Source organism: Narcine bancroftii, chromosome 9 (assembly GCF_036971445.1).
Source record: "Narcine bancroftii isolate sNarBan1 chromosome 9, sNarBan1.hap1, whole genome shotgun sequence".
In the NCBI taxonomy this organism is placed as follows: Eukaryota; Metazoa; Chordata; class Chondrichthyes; order Torpediniformes; family Narcinidae; genus Narcine; species Narcine bancroftii.
The window spans coordinates 22,202,693-22,226,443 of NC_091477.1; the positions used below are offsets into that span (position 1 = coordinate 22,202,693).

At 42.6% G+C, this 23,751-nt stretch overlaps 1 protein-coding gene across 1 annotated transcript; it reads right to left on the reverse strand.

The window, feature by feature from the left end:
* Nucleotides 1-7,522: 7,522 nt before the first annotated feature.
* Nucleotides 7,523-11,197, reverse strand: cdkn2aipnl (CDKN2A interacting protein N-terminal like). The gene is made up of 3 exons (XM_069898366.1): nt 10,851-11,197; nt 9,829-9,928; nt 7,523-8,890 (listed from the first exon to the last, which is right to left on the reverse strand). Exons 1-3 carry the CDS (start codon nt 11,180-11,182, stop codon nt 8,882-8,884), a joined length of 441 nt encoding a protein of 146 aa, XP_069754467.1. The 5' UTR covers nt 11,183-11,197; the 3' UTR covers nt 7,523-8,881.
* Nucleotides 11,198-23,751: the final 12,554 nt, after the last annotated feature.

Genomic DNA, 23,751 nt, shown 5'->3' on the forward strand with positions numbered 1-23,751 from the left:
TTCCTTTAATTTCAGTCTGCTTTCAATAAATATAAAAGGTGGCAGATAAATTACATTTAGACAGATGCATGGATAGGAATGCTTCACTGGGGTATGGGTCAAACATGGGCAAATGAGAGCAGCTTAGGTAGGCAAGGTGGGTGGCATGACAAGTTGGACAGAAGGGCCGGATTCCAAGCTGTAAAACTCTGACCAACTTGAACTAAGGAAAGCCCTTTTATCATTTGATTGATCCATCCAGAGAGATTCTAACATCACCTTGATATACGATTGATTTTTATTTGATTTCTCTCCACTATTTTCATCCAGATGTTTACTCCAAATATTTATTAATTGGAGAGGGAGGGTGGGATATCTGCCATGAATCTCAAAGTAGCTATTTGTTTGAATCTGTACCCCCAACTTATTCATTTTGTTGTTACAGGTACACAATCCTTTATCCGGACATCTAAAATCCGGAAAGCTCCAAAATCCAGCAAGTGGGGAGAGAGGCAGCAGGGCGAGTTGGCCAGGCGAGGGGGGGGGGGGAGACCGGCAGCGCGAGTCGGACGGGGTGGAGAACGGCAGCACGAATTGAGCGGGCAAGAGACCGGCAGCGCGAGTCGGTCGGGCGAGGGGAGGAGACTGGCAGCGCGAGTCGGGCAGGCGGGAGACCGGCAGCATGAATTGGGCGGGTGAGGGGGTGGGAGATGGCAGGGCGACTGGAAGGCGGTGGGGGTGGATACGGATATGGCTTAAATCTAGCTTTCCGAAATCCAGAAAATTCTGAAATTCGGAACACACTGTCCCCCAAGGGTTCCGGATAAAGGATCATGTACCTGTATTTTTATGCATAATGCCCATCTTGTTTCTTTTTGCATTATATGTTTTAAAAAGTTCCTTCAGTCTTTTGTTGTATCTCATACCTTTAAATGACTTGCATTTTGCTGTTTCTTTGCTAACTTTGTTTCTTGTGACCCAGTGAAACATGTTTTATTGATCATTGCCAAAACTGAGGTGATGTAATTTAGCATCTTCTTCTGAATAGTTACCCATGTTTTAATTTTTTAAATTCCAACATGTCTTGCAATTTTATTCCAAACAGCTTCATACTTTTTGACAGGAACTGCTCTTGACCTAAAACTACTCATACACAAGACTTCCATTGACAACCTTTGAGTCCCTTATCAAAAGATTACTCATAAGCAGAGTGGGGTGAAACGTTATTGTGGATGAACAGGAATATGGAATTGAGGTTAAAATCAATATTAAATAGCAGCATGGGTTCAAGGAACTAAGTTTTCTTGTGCTTCAAATTTGTGTAATGTTAAACCTTAATTGATAGTAGTTAAAAAGTGGAAGGGGGGGGGCAGAGTTTTAGGTTTCAGGCTAAAATCAAAAATTTAAAAATCTATAATAGACAACCAGTAAGTTGAAAATGGGTGAATAGAAATTTTGTGTGTAAACATTTGCAATTGCTTTGAACCATTGAAGTGTCTCATGGTGTAGATTTTCCAATACAAGGAGTAACTCTTCAAGGATCTCAGCCAATGAGGTACAATAACTGAACTCAACATCTCAGTGAGATCCACTGGGACAAGAATGAGGTTGATGCCTGCACCATCCTACCCATTTTTTGTTTCATTATTTAGTTAGATCAGTAGCTTAGGAAACTAAATTTTCAACCAATCGAGCAAAAAATACACTTTCCATGTTGTGCTAAATCAGAATATCACTAATTCAGAGAGTCTTCAGTAAACAGTGAATGCCGATGTCTGAAAGAGAAGGTTCAGAAGCCCTGTTTATTTTTTTTTTAAACTGGACCAGGGCATGCAACTCTGCTGATCACATCAGAACTTGCCTTGCAAGGCCAGCCTTGGCACTCTGGTAAGAATCTACGCAAGTAAAATTAACCTCAAACATACTGATTGTGGCATACATGCAACAATTGGGTAGGTGCAGGATAGGGTATCTTTAGAGAACCAAGGGCACTCCAGCTACAGGAAAGGGATATGATCTCTGAAGTATTTATTTAGCATTGCAGCTCTTTTTGAGTACTGTTGTATGCAGTTCCCAGGTTATGTAAAGGTACTGTTCCTGAGAAATGTTTGTATCCTGATTTATCCCCCTCAAAAATACCTATTTTTTATGGTAACATATATAGTAATGCACTACATTCCGTTGCTATCTCTTTTCATTGGGTCATCTTCCAAATACTATCCACAATTAAAATACAGCATATACAGTACACTGTAATGAATCATTAAAGAAATGGATTTCATGGTATGACATGGTCATTATTATTACTAGTTTTTAAAAATGCTTAATGAATGGGGAAATTTGTGTAAAGTTGGATTCTTATAGTTGTAACCTGTGAACCCTCTGTATTGTATATATTAGCAACATATCGAAGAGCAAGAAATCCTAACAGAACCATGAGTTCCAATGTTTTTTAAAATGTGTATTTACAAATTAAAATGAACGAACTTCACACTTGGAGGTGGAAACAAGGTTCCCCTGCCCCCACCCCATATATAATTACTGAAGATACTGAGCAGTTCATCAAGCTTTCTGTGAGTTGACTTGGAATAATATCATCCTATTGTATATTTAGACTATGATACTTCCAGCCCTGATGAACAAGTCCCTCCAGGACACCCTTTTCCACTCATCCCTTTCTACTAATATCCCCCTCTGTGACTGCAAGGAATGCAACACTTGTACCACACCCCCTCCCTCACTGTCATTTCAGGTCCTCAACAGACCTTCAAAGTGAAGCTTGGAATCTGCAGCGGTCATTTACTCCATCTGGTGTTCGCGATATGGCCTCGACATCAATGAAACGAGGCGCAGATTGGGAAATTGTTTCATTGAGCACCTTCACTCTGTCCACTGCAAGGACCTCCCAACTAATTTAATTCTACATACCATTGCCTCACACACATCTATCCATGAGCTTGTGCATTGCCATGAATTGGAGGAACACTTCCATCAGGGCACTCTTCAACCAGACTGCATTAATATCGACTTCTCTAATTTCTGTTAAACTCTTTCCCTCTGTCTCCTTTCCTCCACATCCCCACTCCCCTCCCTCTCCTTTTCGTGCTACACTCCCTCCATCACAGGGGTGCAGGGCTCACTTTTTCTAGGGGCCAGAGTTCACCAAAAACAGTGACAAGGAGTGCCTGGAGCAGCCCCATGAGGTGCCGGAGTGGTACTCCGGTGGCTCCAGCAGTACTGCACCCCTGCCCCATCACTTATCAGCTTTTTTCTCTTTATCCTCCTACCTGTATCTTCTTAGCCTGTGCTCTGCCCCCTGCCCCTTCCTCCCTCTTCTTTCCCCTTGCCTTCTCCCCCCAACCTTTTTATTCAGGCACCTGCCAGTCTTTTGCTCATATAAAAGCTGGTTATATCCCTTCACTTCCTATAGATGCTAGTTTCTCTAGCACTTTTGTGTATTATGCTATCCAGTGTTGATCTTCCTTCCAATCCCTCTGCAACCCCAACCCCATTTCAATGTGACATGTGCCCACAGAGGATAAGAAAGGGAATAGGTGCTGAACTTCTGCATTTAGCCTCATGTTGATGATCTTCTAAGTCGCCCCAAACACCATTTTAATGCCTATGCTGACATCATAGGTATAAATATCATGCGGTGTAACATTAAGCCAAACAGCCAGTTCTTGGCCAGACTGAAGTTAAGGTCTATGATTTGCATATCCCTCTAGGCCAAGTGAAAATCAATCGTCTTGGATTCCTGTTCTTAATTTAATTTGATGACCTAAGATGAAAACTCCAACTACGTCAATGCAAAGCACGGAACCAGGCTGTGGTGCCCACCATGCTCGTTGAGTTTGTTGGTGGTCAATGGGGTTGATGTCAAAACGCATCTTCTTGTCTGGTGCCAAAGAAGGTCTACTGGTTTGTTTTAAAACTAAAATATACCACAATAGAAGCCATCAGAAAAAAAAACAAGTTTAATTGCAGAATATAGAGAAAAGTGAAGTAAAGATGTGACATTCCTATTTTCATTAAATATCTTGTGATATTCAAAACTCCAACCGTGCATTATTTTGTCAGTGTTATAATGCAGAAAACAAAATTGCAAAGCTGTGTGATCCAATAGAATGACAAGTGATTAAATGGCTTCTGTTTATGAGTTTCTAATGAGCTTCATCTTCGCATTATTAAATACATTTTCAAGATCTGGATGTCACTGGCAAAGCCAGCTGTTATTCTGCATCTGTAATTTGGAGGTTGGTAATAAGCTGCTGCCTTGAACAATGCTGAAAGAGGTCCCTGCTGTCCTTTTGGCTGGGGAGTTCCAAGATTTAGACTTGGCAATGATGAATTTTCAATTCATTTGATTTTTGTGTGTGTGTGTGTTCATCCAAGGGATGTAGGCTTTGCAGGCTGAGATCAACATTTCATTGCATATCCCTAATTACTGCACTCTTGAATTCTGCTGTCTTTGAGGTGTGGGTACACCCACAATGCTGTTAGAGGGGGAATTCCAGGATTTATTTTGAAATGATGGAGAAAGATTGGTGACATCTTCCAAGTTAAGATGGCATGTTGCTTGAAGGGAAACTTCCAAAGCATTTTCCATCTTTATTATTCTAGCTGGTAAAGGTCATGCTGTTAAGAAGTCTAGTCAGTTCCTCCAGTGCTTCCAGTATATAATACAAACTGCTGTGACTGTGGTGGAGTGAATGGCTGCAAATGAGCTGCCTATCAAGCAAAGTGCTATGTCCTGTATGGTCAAACTTCAAATGTTGCTGAAGCTGCATTCCAACCATTGTGTAGTTGACTACTTCAGTTTATGTTCAGTGGTCACCACCCCCCCCCCCCCCCCCCCCACACCCACTCAAGACAGGACATTGATAGTGGAGGATTTCATTTTGGTAATGCAATTGAAGAATGGGTGATTTTTTTCTTGTATATTGTAATAACCTGGCACTCTTGTGGCTCAAGTATTACTTTCCAACCATCTGCCTAGGCTTATTGTCCAGGTATTTGGTCATGGACTCCTTCAGTATCAAGAGTTGTGAGAGGTGCAGAACAATCATTAGTGAACATCAATACTTCTGCCCTTGCAATTGAAGATAGTTTGGCCAAGGACACTACCCTGAAGAATTCCTGGGAGTCCTGAGGACTCAGCCATCCTTGATTCCAACTGGCAGAGGCCTTTCCCCAATTTCTATTGATGTCAGGCTTCCTGATGCCATACTTGATCAAATGCCATCTTGATGTCATGGGCAGATACAGGAGATGCAAGCTGAATTGATTTGGACAGTTTCAAGCTTCTGATTTATTGGAAAATGGATAGGATTCCATCATTCTGCTAATTTGTGTCTTATAGATGATGGAAAAATTAGAGTGTCTGGAATCGAGGCACTCGCTGACTTCCTCTTCTAGCTACTGTATTTTTGGGACAGATTGAGGTGAGTTTCTGATCATTGATGACCCCAGAATGATGGTGATCTATTTACTGACAGTACTGTCATTAAATATTAAGGATGTATATTTTTTACTTGTGTTGGAGATGTTCATTTCCTGACACTTGTATCATTAAGTGTTATTTGGTAATCTTCACCCCCTGCCTGGATTTCTTCCAAGTAATTGACAACTTCATTAATTCATGAAAATGCAAATGGAATGTGGTGCAAGATTATTTAGGAAGCAGCAGATGTGTAGATCCAGGACACTGCCGAAGGAACTTCAAGTGATACCCTGGGATGGAGAAGATTGAGTTCTGGCGTCCACAAATATCTTCTGTAAGATTCAACTCTAACAGAGAATTTTCACTTACCCATTGACCTTGGTTTGACATCTGACCTGATGTCACTCTAAATCAAATGATGCCTTGAGATCCAGGCTTGTCATTCTTATCTCACATTTTGAATTCAGCTCTTTGTTTGGATCAAGGTGAGATGAGGTCTTAAGCAGAGTAGTTCTGTTATAAACAATATAGTACATGCTTTTTGTAGGCTTTAACAACTTCAATCTCTTTTGAGAATATAAAATAGATGAGTTGATAGCACTGGTAATGAGTTAGTTTGGATTTGCCTTGGACTTGGTGAACAGGATATACCAAAGCAATTTTGAACATTGTTAGGTTTTAACTGCACTTGCTGGTGATGCGGTTGTCTGGAACATATGCCTTCAGTGCTACATTGAGGATGTGGTCTGGTACTTTCGACATTGAAGAATCTAGAGTGTAGAGTTGAAGGAGCTTGAGCCCTTACCTTTGACTACTATGAATGAGGTTCTGGCTCGCTGTTTGGACAAATGTGGGCACTGCAGGGTGGATGTGTTAACTACCGGTCATGGCACAGGAGTCTATTTAAGGAAGTAATATAGAAATTGGAAACAGCTTAAGTAAAAACTAAATAAAGCTATCTGAATACATAAATATATATATATATATACCTGGGAATCAATGTAACAGATTATTTAATTTTTTTTAAAAAGCAAAAAGGAAAGGGAATATTGAGGAAATTATCAGTGAGGTGATTAGTAGTGACATGGGTGCAATGGTTCATGATTTGAAAGGATGTAAGGAACAAGTGGAAAGTTACGGTTGAGTGTAGAAAAAGGTTTAAATGAGAAAATATGAAAGGAATGTAAGAAATGTTCTGTAATTGGCTTGTGATTTTAATTCAAGTTGGAAGAGGAATCTGAGGATAGATCAGGGATTGTATCTTGAATGATGGAGCTCACCTAGGATTTAGTCCTGTGTAATGAGGTATTACTTACAATTAGTCTTGAACTTAAAAGATCCTCTGGGGATCCTGGGATCATGGCAGAATTCCAGATAGCTTGAATGCAAACACTCTTGGTCCAAACCAATGTACTCAAACAAGGTCAATGATAAAAGGGATAGTTGTCTGGACTGAGGAAATGATCTGAAAGAAAAGTCAAGAAATAAACAGTGGATGATTGTGGACTTCAGGAAGAAGTCGGGGGAACATAACTTAGTCCTCATCGAGGGCTCAGAAGTGGAGAAGGTCCAGAACTTTAAATTCCTGGGTGCCAAAATCTCTGAGGATCTGTTCTGGAGCCTACACATTGATGCAATCACAAAGAAGGCTCGCCAGTGGCTATACTTGGTGAGGTGTCTGAGGCAGTTTGGTATGTCACCAAGGAGTCTCGTAAACTTCTACAGGTGTATCGTGAAGAGCATTCTGGATGGTTGGATCATTGCCTGGTATGGAAGCACCAACTCTCAGGACAAGAATAAACTCCAGAGGGTTAACTCGGCCTGCTTCTTCCCCACTGCCATCAGATTCCTAAATAATCAAAGACACTGCCTTACTTTTCGTGCAGTCTTATAATTATTATTTTATTTTTCATAATAAAGTCGTAAGATGATTTATAATGTGAATGTTAACACCAAGATGCTGCTGCAAACACCGAGTTTCAGGACTTGTTCATGACAATAAATCCTGATTCTGATATTTTAAGCAGTCATTTCAGCAGAAATTCATCCAAGCAGCAGGAACTTGAGGGAAAAAATGGGCACAAAAGGCACCAGAAAGAATGTTGTTGCAGACACGATAGAGCTATTTATTGAAGTGTACACTGTTTTTACAGCAATATCAGGTATCAGTTTGTTAATTTTGTATCCAAGGGTGGAGAGAACTACATAAAGCTATTTAACTACTTCAAAATATTAATAGAAACAAATTCTAAATCTGTTGGTCAAATTAAACAATTTGTTCAAGTAGTACATTTATTGTTTTTTTCAGATTTACACATATTTAGATTTTTAGCGAAAAAAGTCCAACAAAACACTAAAAATTGCAAAATCAATCAGCCAAAAGTAACTGAAGTGTTGAATGACCAGACTTGATCAAAATAGATAGTTGAGTAAAGTGAATGTATTCTTCAAAATTTGCTTTTTAAAACAGTAAAAATGTGGTATGTTTTTCCCCACCCCTTGACTCCATTTGCACACAATCCCAAATTACAGCTCAGCCTACAAATATAACAGAATCAATACCATGCAATAAATCCAATATAACTTGCAAGGGGTATTAACTCCAAATAAGGCCCTGAGATTCAAAATCTTATTATCTTTTCAAAAATTTGCACTATTTGTGAAATAAGCGAGCATCACTGACTCTCTATGAAGAACCCAATTAGTTCGCTCCTGAAATTACAGTTTTGACCATTAAATTCTACCCACCTCACCAAATATGCTTTGCACTTTAATCTAAACATCATAAGGGAATGAAAATCCAGTGAAGCTTAGGAAAAAAGATGAAATGTGATGTGATTGCCAAGAAACAATACTGTCAACAAATAGAAATATGGAATAGTGATATCACAAAAGCTTTGTACAGTACTCTTTATAATAAAATTACTATCTATGAAATTAAAGCAGATTCTGTTAAAAAGCATCCCGTCTCTCTCCCTTTCCCTGTATACCCCATCACAGCATTGAAAAATAATTTGCTCCAAGAAGATTTTTAGTAAAGTACTTGTTTATCTTCCTGCAATACAGGGTTTAAACGTGTAGAGTGATCACTAATTTAACTGAAGCACTGGAGATACAAGCATTTTCTGCCAATGTGAAAATGAAGTAAGAGCAATGACTTCAGATATCTTTCACTATCCCTGCCTCTTCTAACCAATTTATTGGTCAATACTTTCAACCATTTGTGAGAACCACATTTTGTTTTTTTGACGTTATTTTTGCCATTGGCTATTTGTCATTTGTGATGAATTTGATGCTGTGTCACAATGAAGACAACAGTTTCAGCACATTTACTTTGCATTCTCTTTCTTCTTTCACTTCATCTCCTGCTCCCAACATCACTCCTTCCAATTTAACACTGACTCTTGGGGAACTTTCAGCAGTATCTTTCAAACAAAATCTCTGTCATAGTATCCATGTTTACTGCCCCTAAAAGAAACAAGATTTTAGATTTACAAATGCAAAATAATTGATGTAATAAAGATATAGTAAAAAGACATTAGGTCCCATCATACTAATGCCACAACCACAAATCATCAGTGAGGCCATGGCAGGACTGTTCATTGCCACACCATAGAAAGGATCTTGTCGTATAGTAGGTTTGCCAAAGTGGAGTTTCAGCTACAAGTAAAGACTGATAAAAGACTATTTCTCCTCTTGGAGCAGTCTAAAGGAGTGAGATATTGAAGGTATCTAAAAGAAGTGTAGACAGAATAAAAAAATTAACTTATCCCCTGAGCACAGACGTTAATAAACAAAGGAAATTTATTTGATCTAAGGATTAGAAGACACTTTTATGGTACAAGAATCAAATGTTTCAATGTTCCTCAGCTTCAAGTGTGTGAAATATAAAGTGTTCACAATCACTACTCTGGAGACAAAGTCTTGGAGAACAGGTTCAGCTTTATTTAGAGTCTGCAGAGTCGGGTGTCCCTGACCTGGAGACACACCGGAGGTTCAGAATCATCACTCCTTTGTACAGTCCCACACTCAACATCACCCCACCGTCATTTACCTTCTTCCAATCAGAATCCCAATATATTACAACTTTCTCCTTCTCCTTTCCATCAATCCAGGTATCATTCAGTTCCTCTTCATACATTGTATGTAATGTTAATTAGTTCATTCCCTCCTTAGGGAATATTCATGTCTCTATTAAGCAAGCGCAGTACTAGCTATAGACTACCTTAGGTCACTGTACCAGCCTGATCCTTGCATCCTTGGGGCTCGAGATAAGAAGGGGCCCACTAACTAGTACTGTCTACTCTCAAGCTCTAATCTACATATTTTGCATTCCATCACTGTTCACAGAATGGTGCAAGTTTAATCACTTTCAACCATTTTCTACAGGTGTGACTGAAAAGTACCTGTTTCATTATCTCATCCCTTGTAGTGAACTGTGGTGCATCTTCAACTTCAACTCCATCTGCCATTTCCAACACCTTCTCCATGAGTTCATCATTATAACTATAAAACAGAAATTAAAAGTCTTTCAGCTATTTATCTCTTCCAACTTGATTACTGCACCTGGGCATGTTGAAAGCAAGAAAACACATTGACATTGTACTTAATACATTCCGAATTGTCAATAACTGACCGGTACCTCCTCACCCAATGACAATACATTATCAGTTAAAAGTAGAACTCAGAAGTCTGTAGACACCATGGTTTAAGTAAAAACACGATACTGAAGAAATTCAGCAGGTCAGTGTACTTTATAAAGCAAAGATAAAGCTATATAACCAACGTTGATATATGATCTGAGCACTTTTGCTCTGTCCACATCAGTGACAGGGACTTCCCAGTGGCTAACCATCTCAATTCTGTGACCCACTCCCATACTCACATGTCTGCCCATGACCACCCGTAAACTGGAGGAACAACACTCGAGTTTTCCATCTGGGCACTCTGCGGCTGGACAACATAACGCTGACCTCCAGTTTCTACCTACTCTCCACTTTCCTCTTCCCTTCGTCTTCTTTCCCTCAGCTCTCCACCCCCTTCCCTCTCCACTCAGCCAGCCATCGCTCATCCCCCTGCTTGCTGCTGTGCCCTCCCTTCCCCACCTGTTACCTCCTGCTTTTTGGGACACTGCTCCTCCCCCATCCCTTCCTTCCACCCCTTTACACCTGAAGACATTTTTCCAACCTTGATGAAGGGCTCAAGCACGAAACGTGGGTTATGTATCATTCATTATCTGTTACATAAAGTACACTGACCTGAAAGTTTCTCCAGCATTAATAATAATCAGCCACTCTGCCCCTTACTAACAGTCGGATAGGAAAGGAGAATAAAGGACACATCGAAGGGTCAGAAGATGACCATTCATATGGATGTTGGGGAGGGATAGAGAATAGGCCCGGCGACCACTCTGGTCGGCTTCGCTCACCGGCAGCCCATGAAGATGTGGTTGGACCAGACCATCGAAAGGGCGATCAAGTCGTCCATGCGATCCCGCCGATAGTCGGACAAGTTCCTGACCAAAAAATCCCTGCGCGCCCTCCAGTGTTTGTCGCTCTCCCACAGGCCCCGAAGCCCCTCGACCGTGTCGGCTATCTCCCGGTTTTGCCTGAGGAAATCGTCCAGCTCATCCGCCATATTGCAATCGCTGCTGGAGCGACCATGCGCCAACTCCCAGCGGCCACCGCGAGCGGCCGCCAGTCTGAGCCCGGCCCCCGCGAGCGGCTGATGACGCAGCCGGTAACTGCTGCCGTCCTCCATTCACGTGACCTGAAGGATTCCGGGGCGTGTTGGCGGACGGGAGGAAACGATGCGGTGCCTGGAATGTTCAGCTGGTCAGGCGGTAGCAGTGGAGGCAGAAACAGGGTTCAAGTCGAGCTGAGTCACGGGAACAAAATACCTTCGGTGAGGACAACACGCACCTGGCTGGCACTTCCCTGCTACTTGCTGCTGAGGAGTGAGTGTCATTCGCCTCGCCAACAGCATCACGAAGTGAGCGGTAACTTCCCAGTGAAGATGCGCCTTATAACCCCGGACAACAACTTTTTAAGAGATTTGCTTCCTGAAAAAAATCAGGAATTATGATAGACAACTTCAAGCTGAACACAAAGCTAATTTTGAAATTGGTGTATCACGTGGGAAGTGGGAGAAACATTAAATTTAACTTTTAATGGCATAATGAACCTGACACATTGCATTAGTTCAACTGACCTAAAAAAAAGGTTTTGCTGCTGATTTTTGTTTATACTCAGCATCTGATGCCTCTCGTGTCAGAATCCAATAATAGGGGGCCAGGATTGATGGATTCCAGTTGCCCCGTGTGGTGCGCTGAGGTAGCTGCAAGCAAGCACAAAACTCAAAAAGACTGTCCAACAAACTTTACTCCAGTAAAAGTCTGAACACCGGTTCATACTTTGGCGGCTCCCTGTGTGACTGGCTCAGGTTTATATTCAGGTCAGACGATTGAAAGCCGGTGAGGTGGAGTCAGCCCCTTAGGTGGTCGATCCAGGTCGGCTGATTGATAGCCAGCCAGGTGGAGTCAGCCCCTTAGGTGGTCTTCCTGCAAGTACAGAGAACGCCCCCTGCAGTATTGCACATTTTTGTTGGTATCCTTTGCGAGGATCTACTCTCATAGTTTGCTCAAATTTCTGGTATCTGCAGTGTATTTTGTGTCTCCCATTTTTCCTACTCAAAACAATCTTCTACAACTCCACTTTCCTGCCTAATCCCCATGACCCTTAATCCTTCTAAAATCTATTTTGGTCTTGAATATATTCAAGCTGCATAGGAAGTAAATTCCAGAGATTCTTCACTCACCAAGAGATGAAATTCTGCCTCATCTCTCCTCAGTGGATGAAAGTGTTGTAGAATAGAGACACCTAGGGATACAGATATTCCTTGAAAGTAGCGACACAGATAATATGGTGGTGAAGAAGGCCTTTATTGGCCAGGGTATTGAGAACAGGAGTTGAGATGTCGCATTACAAATGTACAAGACATTGGTGTAGACTGTATTTAAACTAATTGTGACAGTCCTGGTTAGCTATCAAAGAAAAGGTGCCATCAAGCTGGAAAAGAGTCAGAAAAGATTCAAAAGGATGATACTGGGACTGAAGAGCTTGAGTTATAATGAAAGACTGATATGTTGGGATTTCCAGGAGCATGGGAGGATGACTCATATAGAGGTGCATAAAATCATAAAGGGCATAAATAAGATGAATTGTCTTTTTTGTACTAAAACTAGAAGGCCTAGATTTAAGATTAGAGGGGAAAGATTTAACATAAAATTGCCACAGACAAACATTTATTCAAGTCCAGGAAATATTTAGAGGGATATGGGCCAAACACAGATGAATGGGACTAGCTTTGGAAGACAACTCGATCAGCATGGACAAGTTGGGTTTAAATGTATATTTCCAAGCTGTAAAATTCTGTGACTCTACATAAACTGCACCCAATCCACTTTGGTACCTCAAAACATTCATTTAAATGCATCAGACATAATCTGCGCTTTAGAAATCAGCTCAAAGGTAAGTAGGTGCTCAAAAATTATCTTTATCAATGGTAGTAATTTCCTCACAATAAGTGTGAGAATAATAGGTCTATAATTCCTTGTGAATGGAAATTATTTTTAGGTTAGTAGTGCCAGAACGGCAGCTACAATATCAAACGTCTTTCAGTTCTTTTGATTCCAATGAGTCACTCAGCACCAGTATCCCAAACATGAATTTTTGATCAGCTTTCTTTAATAATATTCAATTTGAACATTTCTAATAGAAAAAGGATAATTCTGCAATTGAGAGCTTTAGAAGATCATGATGAAGGTATTTGACATTTCCTCACCTATTTCTTTTAAAAACCTGAAAAGGAAACCAGTACATTCTAGGCTTAATTGGGACTAATTTGCTTGTTTTAATCTCTGCATCATCTCTTTGGTTACCTTGCAAAACTCTAAAATGTTACTCAAATAATGAGTAGCTGGAGGAACTCAGCAGGTTAGCCAACATCCATGGGTAGAAATGGTCAGTCATTATTATCAAGTCCTTTTGACCTGGCGAGTATTTGGCTCTCTATCAGTATTTATAAAACAGGATGATTACAAAATAGGAGCGTGGGTAGGTACTTGGTCCATTCAGCAGGATTGTCACTGATGTTCTACCCAAATACTACCTTATCTGTATCCCTGGATTTCTTTGATATTCAGAGATTGACAGTCTGTTTTGTCAAATCCTCCAAGGATTTTGTACATTCCAATGAGGTCACCCACATTCTTTTAACTCCAGAGACTAATCAGAATTGGAATCAGGTTTATTGTCATGAACGTGTCATGAAATTTGTTGTTTTGCAGCAGCAGTATTGTGCATTTCAGGTATAAAATTCCATATATACAATGTTTAAAAATAAATAATGCAAATGAGAGGGAAAAAATGAGATAGGTTCATTGGTCGTTCAGACGTCTGATGGAGGCATAGAATTTGTTTTTGTAAAGTTGGGTGGATGTCCTCAGGCTCCTGTACCTTCTTCCTGATGATACAGGCTGCCTCCTTGATGGAGTGAAGATTACTGCCCATGATGACACTGGTTGTTTACAACCCTCTGTAGCCTTCTGTCCTGTGCATATCAGTCAGAATGCTCTCCACAGGACAGCTGAAGAAATTTGCATGACTCTCTGGCGACATACCAAATCTCATCAAAGCCTAAAGAAATATAACCTCTGGCAAGCCTTGTTTATGATTACATCGACAGAGATGTTGACACTCAGGAATTTGAAGTTCTTTATCCTCTCCATGAAGACTAGTATGTGTTCTTCTGGGTTCCTCTCCCTGATTCCACAATCAGTTCCTTAGTTTTGCTAATGTTGAGTGAAAGGTTGTTGTGAAACTACTAAACTAACTTATCTGTCCCACTCTTGTATGCTTATTCATTGGCATCTGTGATTCTGCCGACAACCGTGGTTTCATCGGCAAATTTGTAGATGGCATTTAAATTATCCCTGGTCACACAGCCTTGGGTGTAGAGAGAATAGAGCAGTGGGCTAAGCACACATCCTTGAGGTGTGCCTGTGTTGATTGTCACTGAGGAGTAGATGTTAATACAGATTTGAACTGACTGGTCTTCCAATGAGGAAGGATCCAATTGCAGAGGGAGATACAGAGGCCCGGGTTTCGACGCCTGCTGTCCAGTACTGAGGGGATGACGGTGTTGAAAACTGAGCTGTAATCAATGAAAAGTATCCTGATGTTTTATTGCTGCTGTCTAGGTGATCCAGGGCTGAGTGGAGAGCCGGAGGTAGGCAAATTGCAGTGAGTCTAGTTCTTTTCTTAGGTACGTTAATTCTGGTTATGTCCAACCTCTCAAAGCATTTCATTATAGTAGATGTGAGTGTTACTGGCCGATAGTCATTGAGGCAGTTCACTCTGTCCTTCTTGGGCACCAGTATAATGATGCCCTTTTGCAGCTGATGTGAACCTCCAAATGAAGCAGTGAGAGATTAAAAATATCTGTGGACACTCCAGCTAGTTGGTTGACACAGATTTTCAGAGCCCTTCCAGATACACCATCAGCTCCTGATGCCATCTTGAAAAATGTTCTGTTATTGGCCACTGAGGTATCACAGGGTTTCCAGCTGTATTGTGGAGGGCTGTGACTATCCATTACTTGGTCATAAAACACACCTCCTGCCAATCAAGCATTGACTACGCCCCACCCACTGGTGCACACCTGACTATTGGACCCTTTAAGTATCTTTGAACTTGACCTTGGGCCATTGACTTTTGGAATCAATTAAACCTTGCAGGCACCAAGCTATTAGGTTCCTGTATATTACCTGAGTTGGACTCCCCAGCCTTCCAGTACTATAAAGGGCACCATGTGCACTTGCCTCTCTCTTTTTGCCATCTCCAAAGAACCACCCTACTTCACTCCAGGCCGAGAATCGTGGAACGGCGCTAGAGAAATCATTCAGTAAGGTGTGCGCTATTAAAGAGTTGGGAGCATCTTACTTAGTGTCTCGAGTAGCATAGAGCCTGCACTGAGTCAAGAAGGGATGGCAGGTAACATATTGTTTCTTTTCCTTGATTGTATGTATCAGCACCATGTAGTCTAGTTCATTGTGAGCATGTGGCTTATTCCTGTTGCGATCGTCCCAAGCACGTCTTCAGTAAATAAAATCGCTTACTGTCAGACTGTTCAGAGTCTTTGCTTTTAAGCCCCATCAAATCTGTTCCCTCATTCACAACAATTAGTGCTGCGAGCACTAATTGTCATGTTGGGAAGAGTATCAGGTTCGGTGGGCTCACGAAATGAGGCTTGACACAAGTGTTGCAATCACATGTAACTTTAATTAACACACAAGAGACAAATGGGAGAATGTTAAATGGTACTCGATTACTATTTCATTTAAGAATTGATATAGACATTCACCTTGGACCTAGATTGGACTCTGACAGTAGTGTACTTACACTTGACATGCTCACACACTTGAGTACACACACTACAAACAGGGACTCTTACACATACCCAATTCCCTTACTAATGGAGCTAATGCTCTCTAAGTAATGATCTATCATAATACTATGGCTCAGCTTCAATGTAGTGCACATCTTTACTCGCAGCACTTCCAGCAATGTCCACAGTAGCGACCTGGCGTGGAGCAATGTTCGGGGCTTGGACCACAAAGTAGAGAGAAAGAATGTGCTGTCCATTGGTGCTGTGCTAATCTATACTTCTAGCCAATAATGACCCAAGGTGATATAAATTAGCCAATGGCAAGGTGTACACAAATGGGTGGCTGGAGTCCAACCTTGAATGACTGGTAATGTGACTTCCAAAAAAAATTTCAGACAGGGAGGACACATGACCACCTGCAATACACACATTTCAGACAGGTAAGGAGGCCACATTTCCTCCATACACAACACCAGCTTCTGCAGCGATACACATTGTCACAATTGAATTCTCCTTTTCAAAGCGAGCATTTAAGGTGTTCAGCACATCGGGGAGTGAAGCCTATCATACTCATAAAATAAATAATGTATAGTCATAAAATAAAATAAAGCTCTGTCATACTCATATCTATCTTAATATGACAGGCCTGCCATCTCAAGAACCAGTGTGGTAAATCTTTATTCTAATTTATAACAGGTATATCTTTTCTTTGGTAAGGAAGCCAAAATTGTTATTTCCCAGGAAAAATAGATAGACCTAAACATTAAAATGTTACATTTAATCATAAATTCATGATGTTTCTTTCTCTGGTATTGCCATAATCTGAGAAACAGGTTTTTGAAAAGAGACCACCTGCAGTTCTTTTACATTGGAATATAGAATTGAATTGCATTAACAATTTTAACCTTTTGCAGGACAACAGTCCAGATAAAAAAATTTAAATCCAAGAATTCAATAATAATAATGACAAATTTGTTCAAAATATTGATTAAATCAAAGCATTATGCTGCAACATTTTGGGTGACTTGTATTGGAATGAACATTAAAACTATGGAAATCATACAAGATAAATGTCCCAGACTAATTTTAAGAAATTGGACTTTAATTATGTGAACACACCAGAAAAGATTAAGTAAAAGAGCTTTAAAAAAAATTTAAGTTTTTTTCAAATTGTCAGAGTGATTGTGAGTGAAAAGGAGTAATTGCTTTGAAATAATGACAAAAAGTTTTGTTGCAGCATGGAATACTTTGTTGAAGAATGTGGTCAATGTTCACTATTTCTATTATGTGAAAATTGGTTAAGTACTTATACTAGGGAAGCTACACAGCCATTAGGAGATTGTGAGGTTGTGTAATTAAATCTAGATTGCTTCAGCAAAGAACTGGCATGGACAAGACATAGAAATGATACTTCACTGTGATGAGAGCATCAGTGGTGCAACCAAAGCCAATTGATTCACACCCTCTGAACGCAATTCATATTGGCTTCTTTCTAAATGCTTTCTCTTTAATATGTTTCGTGTTGTTTAATACTGGCCAGTCATGCAGAGTAAACAGCAGAGAGTTCCAAAATATTGGTGTACAGAGGGAACCTGGGTTGCAAGTTCAGAGGTCCCTGTCTGAAAATGATCACACAGGTAGATAGGGTAATGAAGAATGTGTTTAGTTTGTTAGCTCTCATAGGCAAGGGTATTGATCATAAGACTTGAGATATCATGTGGCAGCTGTACAACATGCTGGTTAGGCCACAATTGGAATGTTGTATGCAGTTCTGGTCACCGTACTGTATAAGGGATGTGGTAAAACAAGAAAGAGGACAGGAGAGATTCACCAGGAGTTACCTGGATTGGATAAATTAAGTTGCAAGGAAATATTGAATCACTGGAGTGCAGGAAGATGAAGCATGCTTTTTTTTTCAAAGGTAGAGGAATTTAAAACTAAGAGGACCCAGTTTTAAGGTGAGAAGGAAAATAAAAATAAAAGATCTGAGGGGCATGATTTTTCATACAATGGTCATGTGGAACAAGCTATCACTGGTGGTGGTCAAGGCAGGTGGAATCACAGTGTTTGAAGTGCATAGATGCGAAAGGTATAGAGGGGTATGGGTCAAGGGGATGTCATTGAGATAAATATTTTAGGTGATTTCAGTATAGGGCTGAAAGGCCTTTTTCCATGCTGTAAGAATCTATGATTCTATGACATTTATACAGTCTTCTCACATATACACTTTGGATTCTTTCTATGGAACAAAATACCTCAAATAATGGACAATCTAACAAGGAATTCACATCCAAAGTGAAAATTTTTGAGCCCACCAGGAATCTGTCATTCTTAAGACATCATATTTGTAATTGTTTTATTGGCCTTTTGGCTAAGATCAAGTATAGTATCTGTTCTTATCAGAATGGACCATCCTGATCTGTGAGAAGTGAAGAGCTATTCTGGCAGCGAAGAAGACGAAGACAATAATGAAGAGGAGGATTTCTGTGAGGACGAGATCGTCTGGTGTGAGCTGGCCTGCTGATGTGAGGGTGTATCCATGCAGAGTGGAGGGTCAGTCTAACACCCTCTCCAGCTGTAAGTCCACCTCCATCAGTTCTATGAAGATGGCTGCTGCAGGAAACCCTCAGCAGTGCTCAGGATCTGGAACACTGTCAGGGTAACAGTGAAGGACCTTAGCAAGAGGTCGCCATTTTCCTGGGACCTCTTCAAGTGCAAGGTCCTGATTGACTGCTTTAAATTTGTCATGGACAACAGTCACTTCAATGTGACTTCCAAGACTAAGACGGGATGGCAGAAGTTGCTTCAGGAATTCCAGGAGCAGGGGAACATGGCTCCTCTCTTGCTCTTCTAGGTGCAGCCACTCTTCACCTTTCCGACACAGAAAGAATGGGTGATGGCGGTGCACATGTTTAACCAGCATGTACCAGCCGTTGATCTCTCACCTTCCTTGGGCGTAGGGGACAGGGACCTGCATGGATGTCAAGGATGTGTTCAGAATCTGGATCAGCAAACACCAAGTGAAGGTAAAGCTGAGGGAGGACTGCAAAGGAGCCATGATCCACCTCCCCCCCCCCCCAACCTGTGTTCACATTTGGAGGGAACCGTGGGTACCTGATCTACGCTGGATAGCCCAGAGTATGCTGAAATTGCAACAGACTGCAACATGTGGTAGCCCAATGCAGTGCAGCTATCTGCAAAATCTGAAAGAAGGAGGCCCACCAGACCAAGGACTATGGAATGAGCAAGTGCTGCAACTGTGTAGGGAAGCAGGCCTCCTCTAGACTTACACACAGGCAACAAGGAGGCAAATGGCCAACACCACCACCATTTCCCCCCCCCCCCCATGGGGTCAACACCCCATCAACTGCAACTGTGATCGTGACTTATAGAGTTTCAGAGCCTGTGCCCAAGACTGAGAGTAGGGGAAATGAGGAGACCCCAGGCACATTTAACCCTCAAACCTCAGCCACAAATTTCGGGAGGCCCTGAGGAGGCAGAAACAATGGAGGAGGGAGCCATAGAGGGGGAATGGCAGATGATGAGGTAAAGGAAAAGCCACAAGAAACCCTAAGAAAGAAACCGGCAAAGGAAACCACAAACGGGGAAGAAAAGAGTAAAGGCGCAAGCAGAGGCTGCAGTCTCTTGACATCTGAGGAGGAAGTTGGCACAACCGCTGGACACAGATGGAGGAAGCTGGCACAACCGCTGGACACAGACGGAGGAAGCTGGCGCAAACGCTGGACACAGACGGAGAAAGCACAAGGATGGAGAGGAAGAATTTGAATTACAACTAAGCCTGACAGTGGGAGATACAACACTCAGCAACCACCAGCACCAGGAGGCCATGAGCAAGGCTGAGGCTGGAGCCCCCTAGACCCAGGAGAATGGGAGCAGCGCAGAGGCAGTGCCCCCACCCCCCCACCCCCCCCAGCTCTGGGAGACCAGGAGCAATCCAGACACCATGGCCTCCCCCCAGCTACGGGAGAAGAACACTGACAAACCAAGAGACAGAGGAGCATGAACTCAATCAGATCTTCCCCAAGTGACACCACCAGTGTTGCCTGAGGAAACTCCACTCCCAAAGGAGGATCACACCTTGTTCTGGAGCCCACAATTGGGGCTGAAGTTCACCCAAGTGGTGGCCATGTGGGCTCAAGCTGATGGACACTGACAGGATTAAAAAGATAATGGACTGTGAACTCTAATAAACCAAAATGAACATTAAATTTGGGAGTCTAAATGTATGTAGCGTGTTAAACGTACGGTGCAATATGTTTAATGGGTTACAATAACTGGGTAAAGTCAAAGTTGATGTTATGTTCTTACAAGAGTGTTGGCTGCCACACCTCCAAAACTATCAGAGGTGATTGTGATGGAGGGGAGGGGGGAATGATTACCACACTTGCAGTCAGGGTATCTTACTGTGGGGAGGCAACTTTACGATCACTGAGGTTGGTTGGGGAGTGTCTCCTTGTAGTGGACCTGAAGTACAAAGACACCCTACTCCGGCTAATCAATGTGTATGGCTTGCCGGTGCAGAGTAAGAGACTGGCCATCTTCCAGCAGCTCCCACCATTGCTGGTGACATTCATAGATGCAGTGGGATGATCCAGCAGTGCTGACAGCAGACTAGTCAGCTCCTCCAGACTCTTGACGGAAACAATAAAGAATGCACAGCTGTGCTATGCCTTCAGCAAACCTGCAGGTGGAGCATGGTCGCAGCCCCCCGGTCAAGATCAGATGGCTCAAGCCAGTCCCAAATAGACTGTCTGGGTCAAAGGCCGACATGGTCAGAACCACCAATGTCACACCGGAGTTTTTTCTTTGACCACTTTCTCCTTTGCACCTCCTGTCACATACAAGCGGACCAGGAGTTGGGCAGGGGGACATGGAAGCTGAATGTGAAGTTGCTGAGCCCCCAAAGAACATAGAAGGAGAACGCCAGTTGGAGAGCTGTGAAACCCTTTTTTGATTCCCCAGTGACTTGGTGGGAAGTGACAAAGGAGAACATCAAGAAATTCTTTATTCTCAAAGATGTTCAGAGGGCAAGACAGAGATAGAGGGAACTTATTGAATTCCAGACTGACCTGCAGCAACTACTATTTCTGCAATCGAGAGGGGTGGATGTGAGGGAGGAACTTCAAGAGGTAAAGAGCTTTGTTATTCACCTCAGAGTCCTCCAAGATCATCTTCTGATCCAGAGTCCAGACAGTGGAGCAGGATGAGATGTGCTCACATTTCTTCTTCCAAAAATGTTCACAGAGGGAGCTCTGTGATCCACAGCCTTAGGCACATCCTCGCAAACGGGGATTCAGAGGATCGGCGGATCCTTTTATGCCAGTCTGTATGACACTAGGGCTACAGACAGAATGACTTCCCAAAATCTCCTGTACTCTATCACAGAGGTCTTAGATGACAACACGAGGGAAAGTTTGGATCAGCCAATTACTCTGGAGGAGTTGATGGACTCCATCCATTTAAGACTCTCGGAAGTGGCTGCCTACCGGCTGAGTTGTACAGTGTTCTGTGGGACTGGGTGTGCTCAGACTTGCTGGAAGTATACAATGCTATGCTCCCGGCAGGAAGCATGTCAGACTCCATGAAGAAGGGCATCATCACCCTCATCTACAAAAAGAAGGCAGAGGAGGAGGTTATCAGAAATTGGAGACCCATTTCTTTGCTAAATGTGGACTACAAAATCCTGTCCAAGGATATTGCCAATCGAGTCAAGTCTGTCTTGGGACAGGTGATCCACCCAGTCTAGACCTGCATGGTACCAGGCAGAAAAATCTCTGTCAGCCTCACGCTGCTCATGGATACCATCACCTATGGGCAAGACAGTGGGGGTGGGGGGGAGGTGGACACCTGCCTCATCATCTTAGACCAGCAGAAGGCTTTTGACTGGATTTTGCACAAGTACATGATGGATGTACTCTCCAAAATGGGCTTAGGGGAGAGAATTCAGAATTGGATCAAACTGCTCTACATTTTTAGTGCAGTTCAATTCAGTGAGTGGGAAACATAGCTTTCCCATCAAATTTGGAGTTAGGCAAGACTGCCCTCTGTCTCCAGTCTTATTTGTGTGCTGCATAGAACCCTTTGCCGAAGCCATCATGAAGGATGAGGGCAGAAGTGGAGTGGCTTTGCCAGGCAGTGGAGACACTCAGGTCAAGACCTCCTTGTATATGAATGATGTTGTCGTCTTCTGTTCAGATACATGATTGGTCTGGAGACTGACTAGCATATAACCATATAACCATTTACGGAGCGGAAACAGGCCATGTTGGCCTTTCGAGTCCGCACCGGTTCACCGATTTTGTGCGCCCTCTTCAGGCATTGGTCCCGGTAGATCTTCATTCAATAACGATGGGCGAATTCAATGCAGGTGGAATCAGATAATAGCTAAACTATGAGCAAACAGATTAGCTGTCTCTCTGATGTAGGCAATTTGAGTCCACATCAGATGCCAGGATTAACCAAAAGAAGAGCGAGGCAATGTCCTTTGGTAACTGGCCCGATCAGTCCACCATTCCTTTTATAGTCAGAATTGACTACCTGAAGGTGCTAGGGATCTGGTTTGGAGGGGGTGAGGTGTGCAACAAAAATTGGTTGGAGCAGATTGCAAAGGTCCACCAAAATTTGGGACTGGGGGCATGGCGCTCCCTCTTGATTACAGGGAAGAATTTGGTCATCAGGTGTGAGGTACTGTCAGACCTGCTGTACGCGGCACAGGTGTGACCCAACCCCACACCTGCGCTCTGGTAGTCATCAGGGCAATTTTCAGATTCATTTGGGGTTTCAAAATGGATAAGTTCTGAAGGAGCACCATGTACAAATCACCAGAAAATGGGGGGATGTACCCAAAGTGGCGCTCATCCTGATGACCATCTCTGTGTGTAGCCGCATCAAGCTGTGCATGGAACCCAAGTATGAGGGCACCAAGCGCCACTATGTGTTGAAGTTCTGCCTGTTCTAGATGTTGTGAAGGATAGGCCTGGCCCCATTGCTGCACAATGTCCCAGTTAGCTGGACTTTGCTGCACCATCTATCTTTCGTGGAAAAGTTTTTCCAGGACACCTTCGACCACCAGACCATTAGGCAGCGGTCAGCACAAAGCCTTCTGCAGAAACCGAGAGAGGAAGACTTGATGGATCTGGTTCCCCGAGCAGAACATCCAGGTCATCTGGCAGAATGAATCATCACCAGGGCTCACTAACATGCACCAGGATTTGGCTTGGCTGATGGTGAGAGGGGCCTTCCCAGTGAGATTTTTCTTGCTCATTGTCCTCGGGAAGGCTGCAGCTGAGTGGAGACCATCTCCCACCTCTTTGCCGAATGTAGGTTTACAAAGAGTGTGTGAGGAGGTATAAATGGGGCATTCTCATGGTTCATCCACAGCAGCAGTGTGACAAAAGACTTCCTGATTTACAGACTGTTCACGGGAACACACTCTGAGTCCAACATCCAGAACTGCTGGAAGACAATTAGCTCGGTGAAGCATGCCTTCTGGTCGGCTCAAAACATGTTGGTCTTTCAGCACACTGAGATGTCAGTCCAGGAATGCTGCCAACTGGCATATTGCAGTCTGCAGGAGTATGTGCTGAGGGATGCACTGCTGAGCCTTGGTACAGCCAACGTGAGGGCATTGTGGGGACGGAGCACAGCTTAGAGTCTTTCCATTACCAGGCACTGAGGAGCTGACACTGAGGGGAAGCCCCTAAACCAAACTGCAGAGGGGAGGGAGAAACATCAAGGTGCCTCAGTAGTGCCACAGTGGTGGTAACTGAGTATTGCGGAAGAACGTAAAACATGAAATGTATATTGATGAGATGACTAACACTATGTAAAGTTTTTTTCAACAGTTTTTCCTGAATTGTGAA

Coding starts and splice junctions, on each gene's coding strand:
- cdkn2aipnl (XM_069898366.1), bottom strand. CDS start 11,182: ATGGAGGACGGCAGCAGTTACCGGCTGCGTCATCAGCCGCTCGCGGGG. Junction 9,929..10,850: donor CACATCTTCATGGGCTGCCG/GTGAGCGAAGCC, acceptor TCTGTTTTATAG/TTATAATGATGAACTCATGG.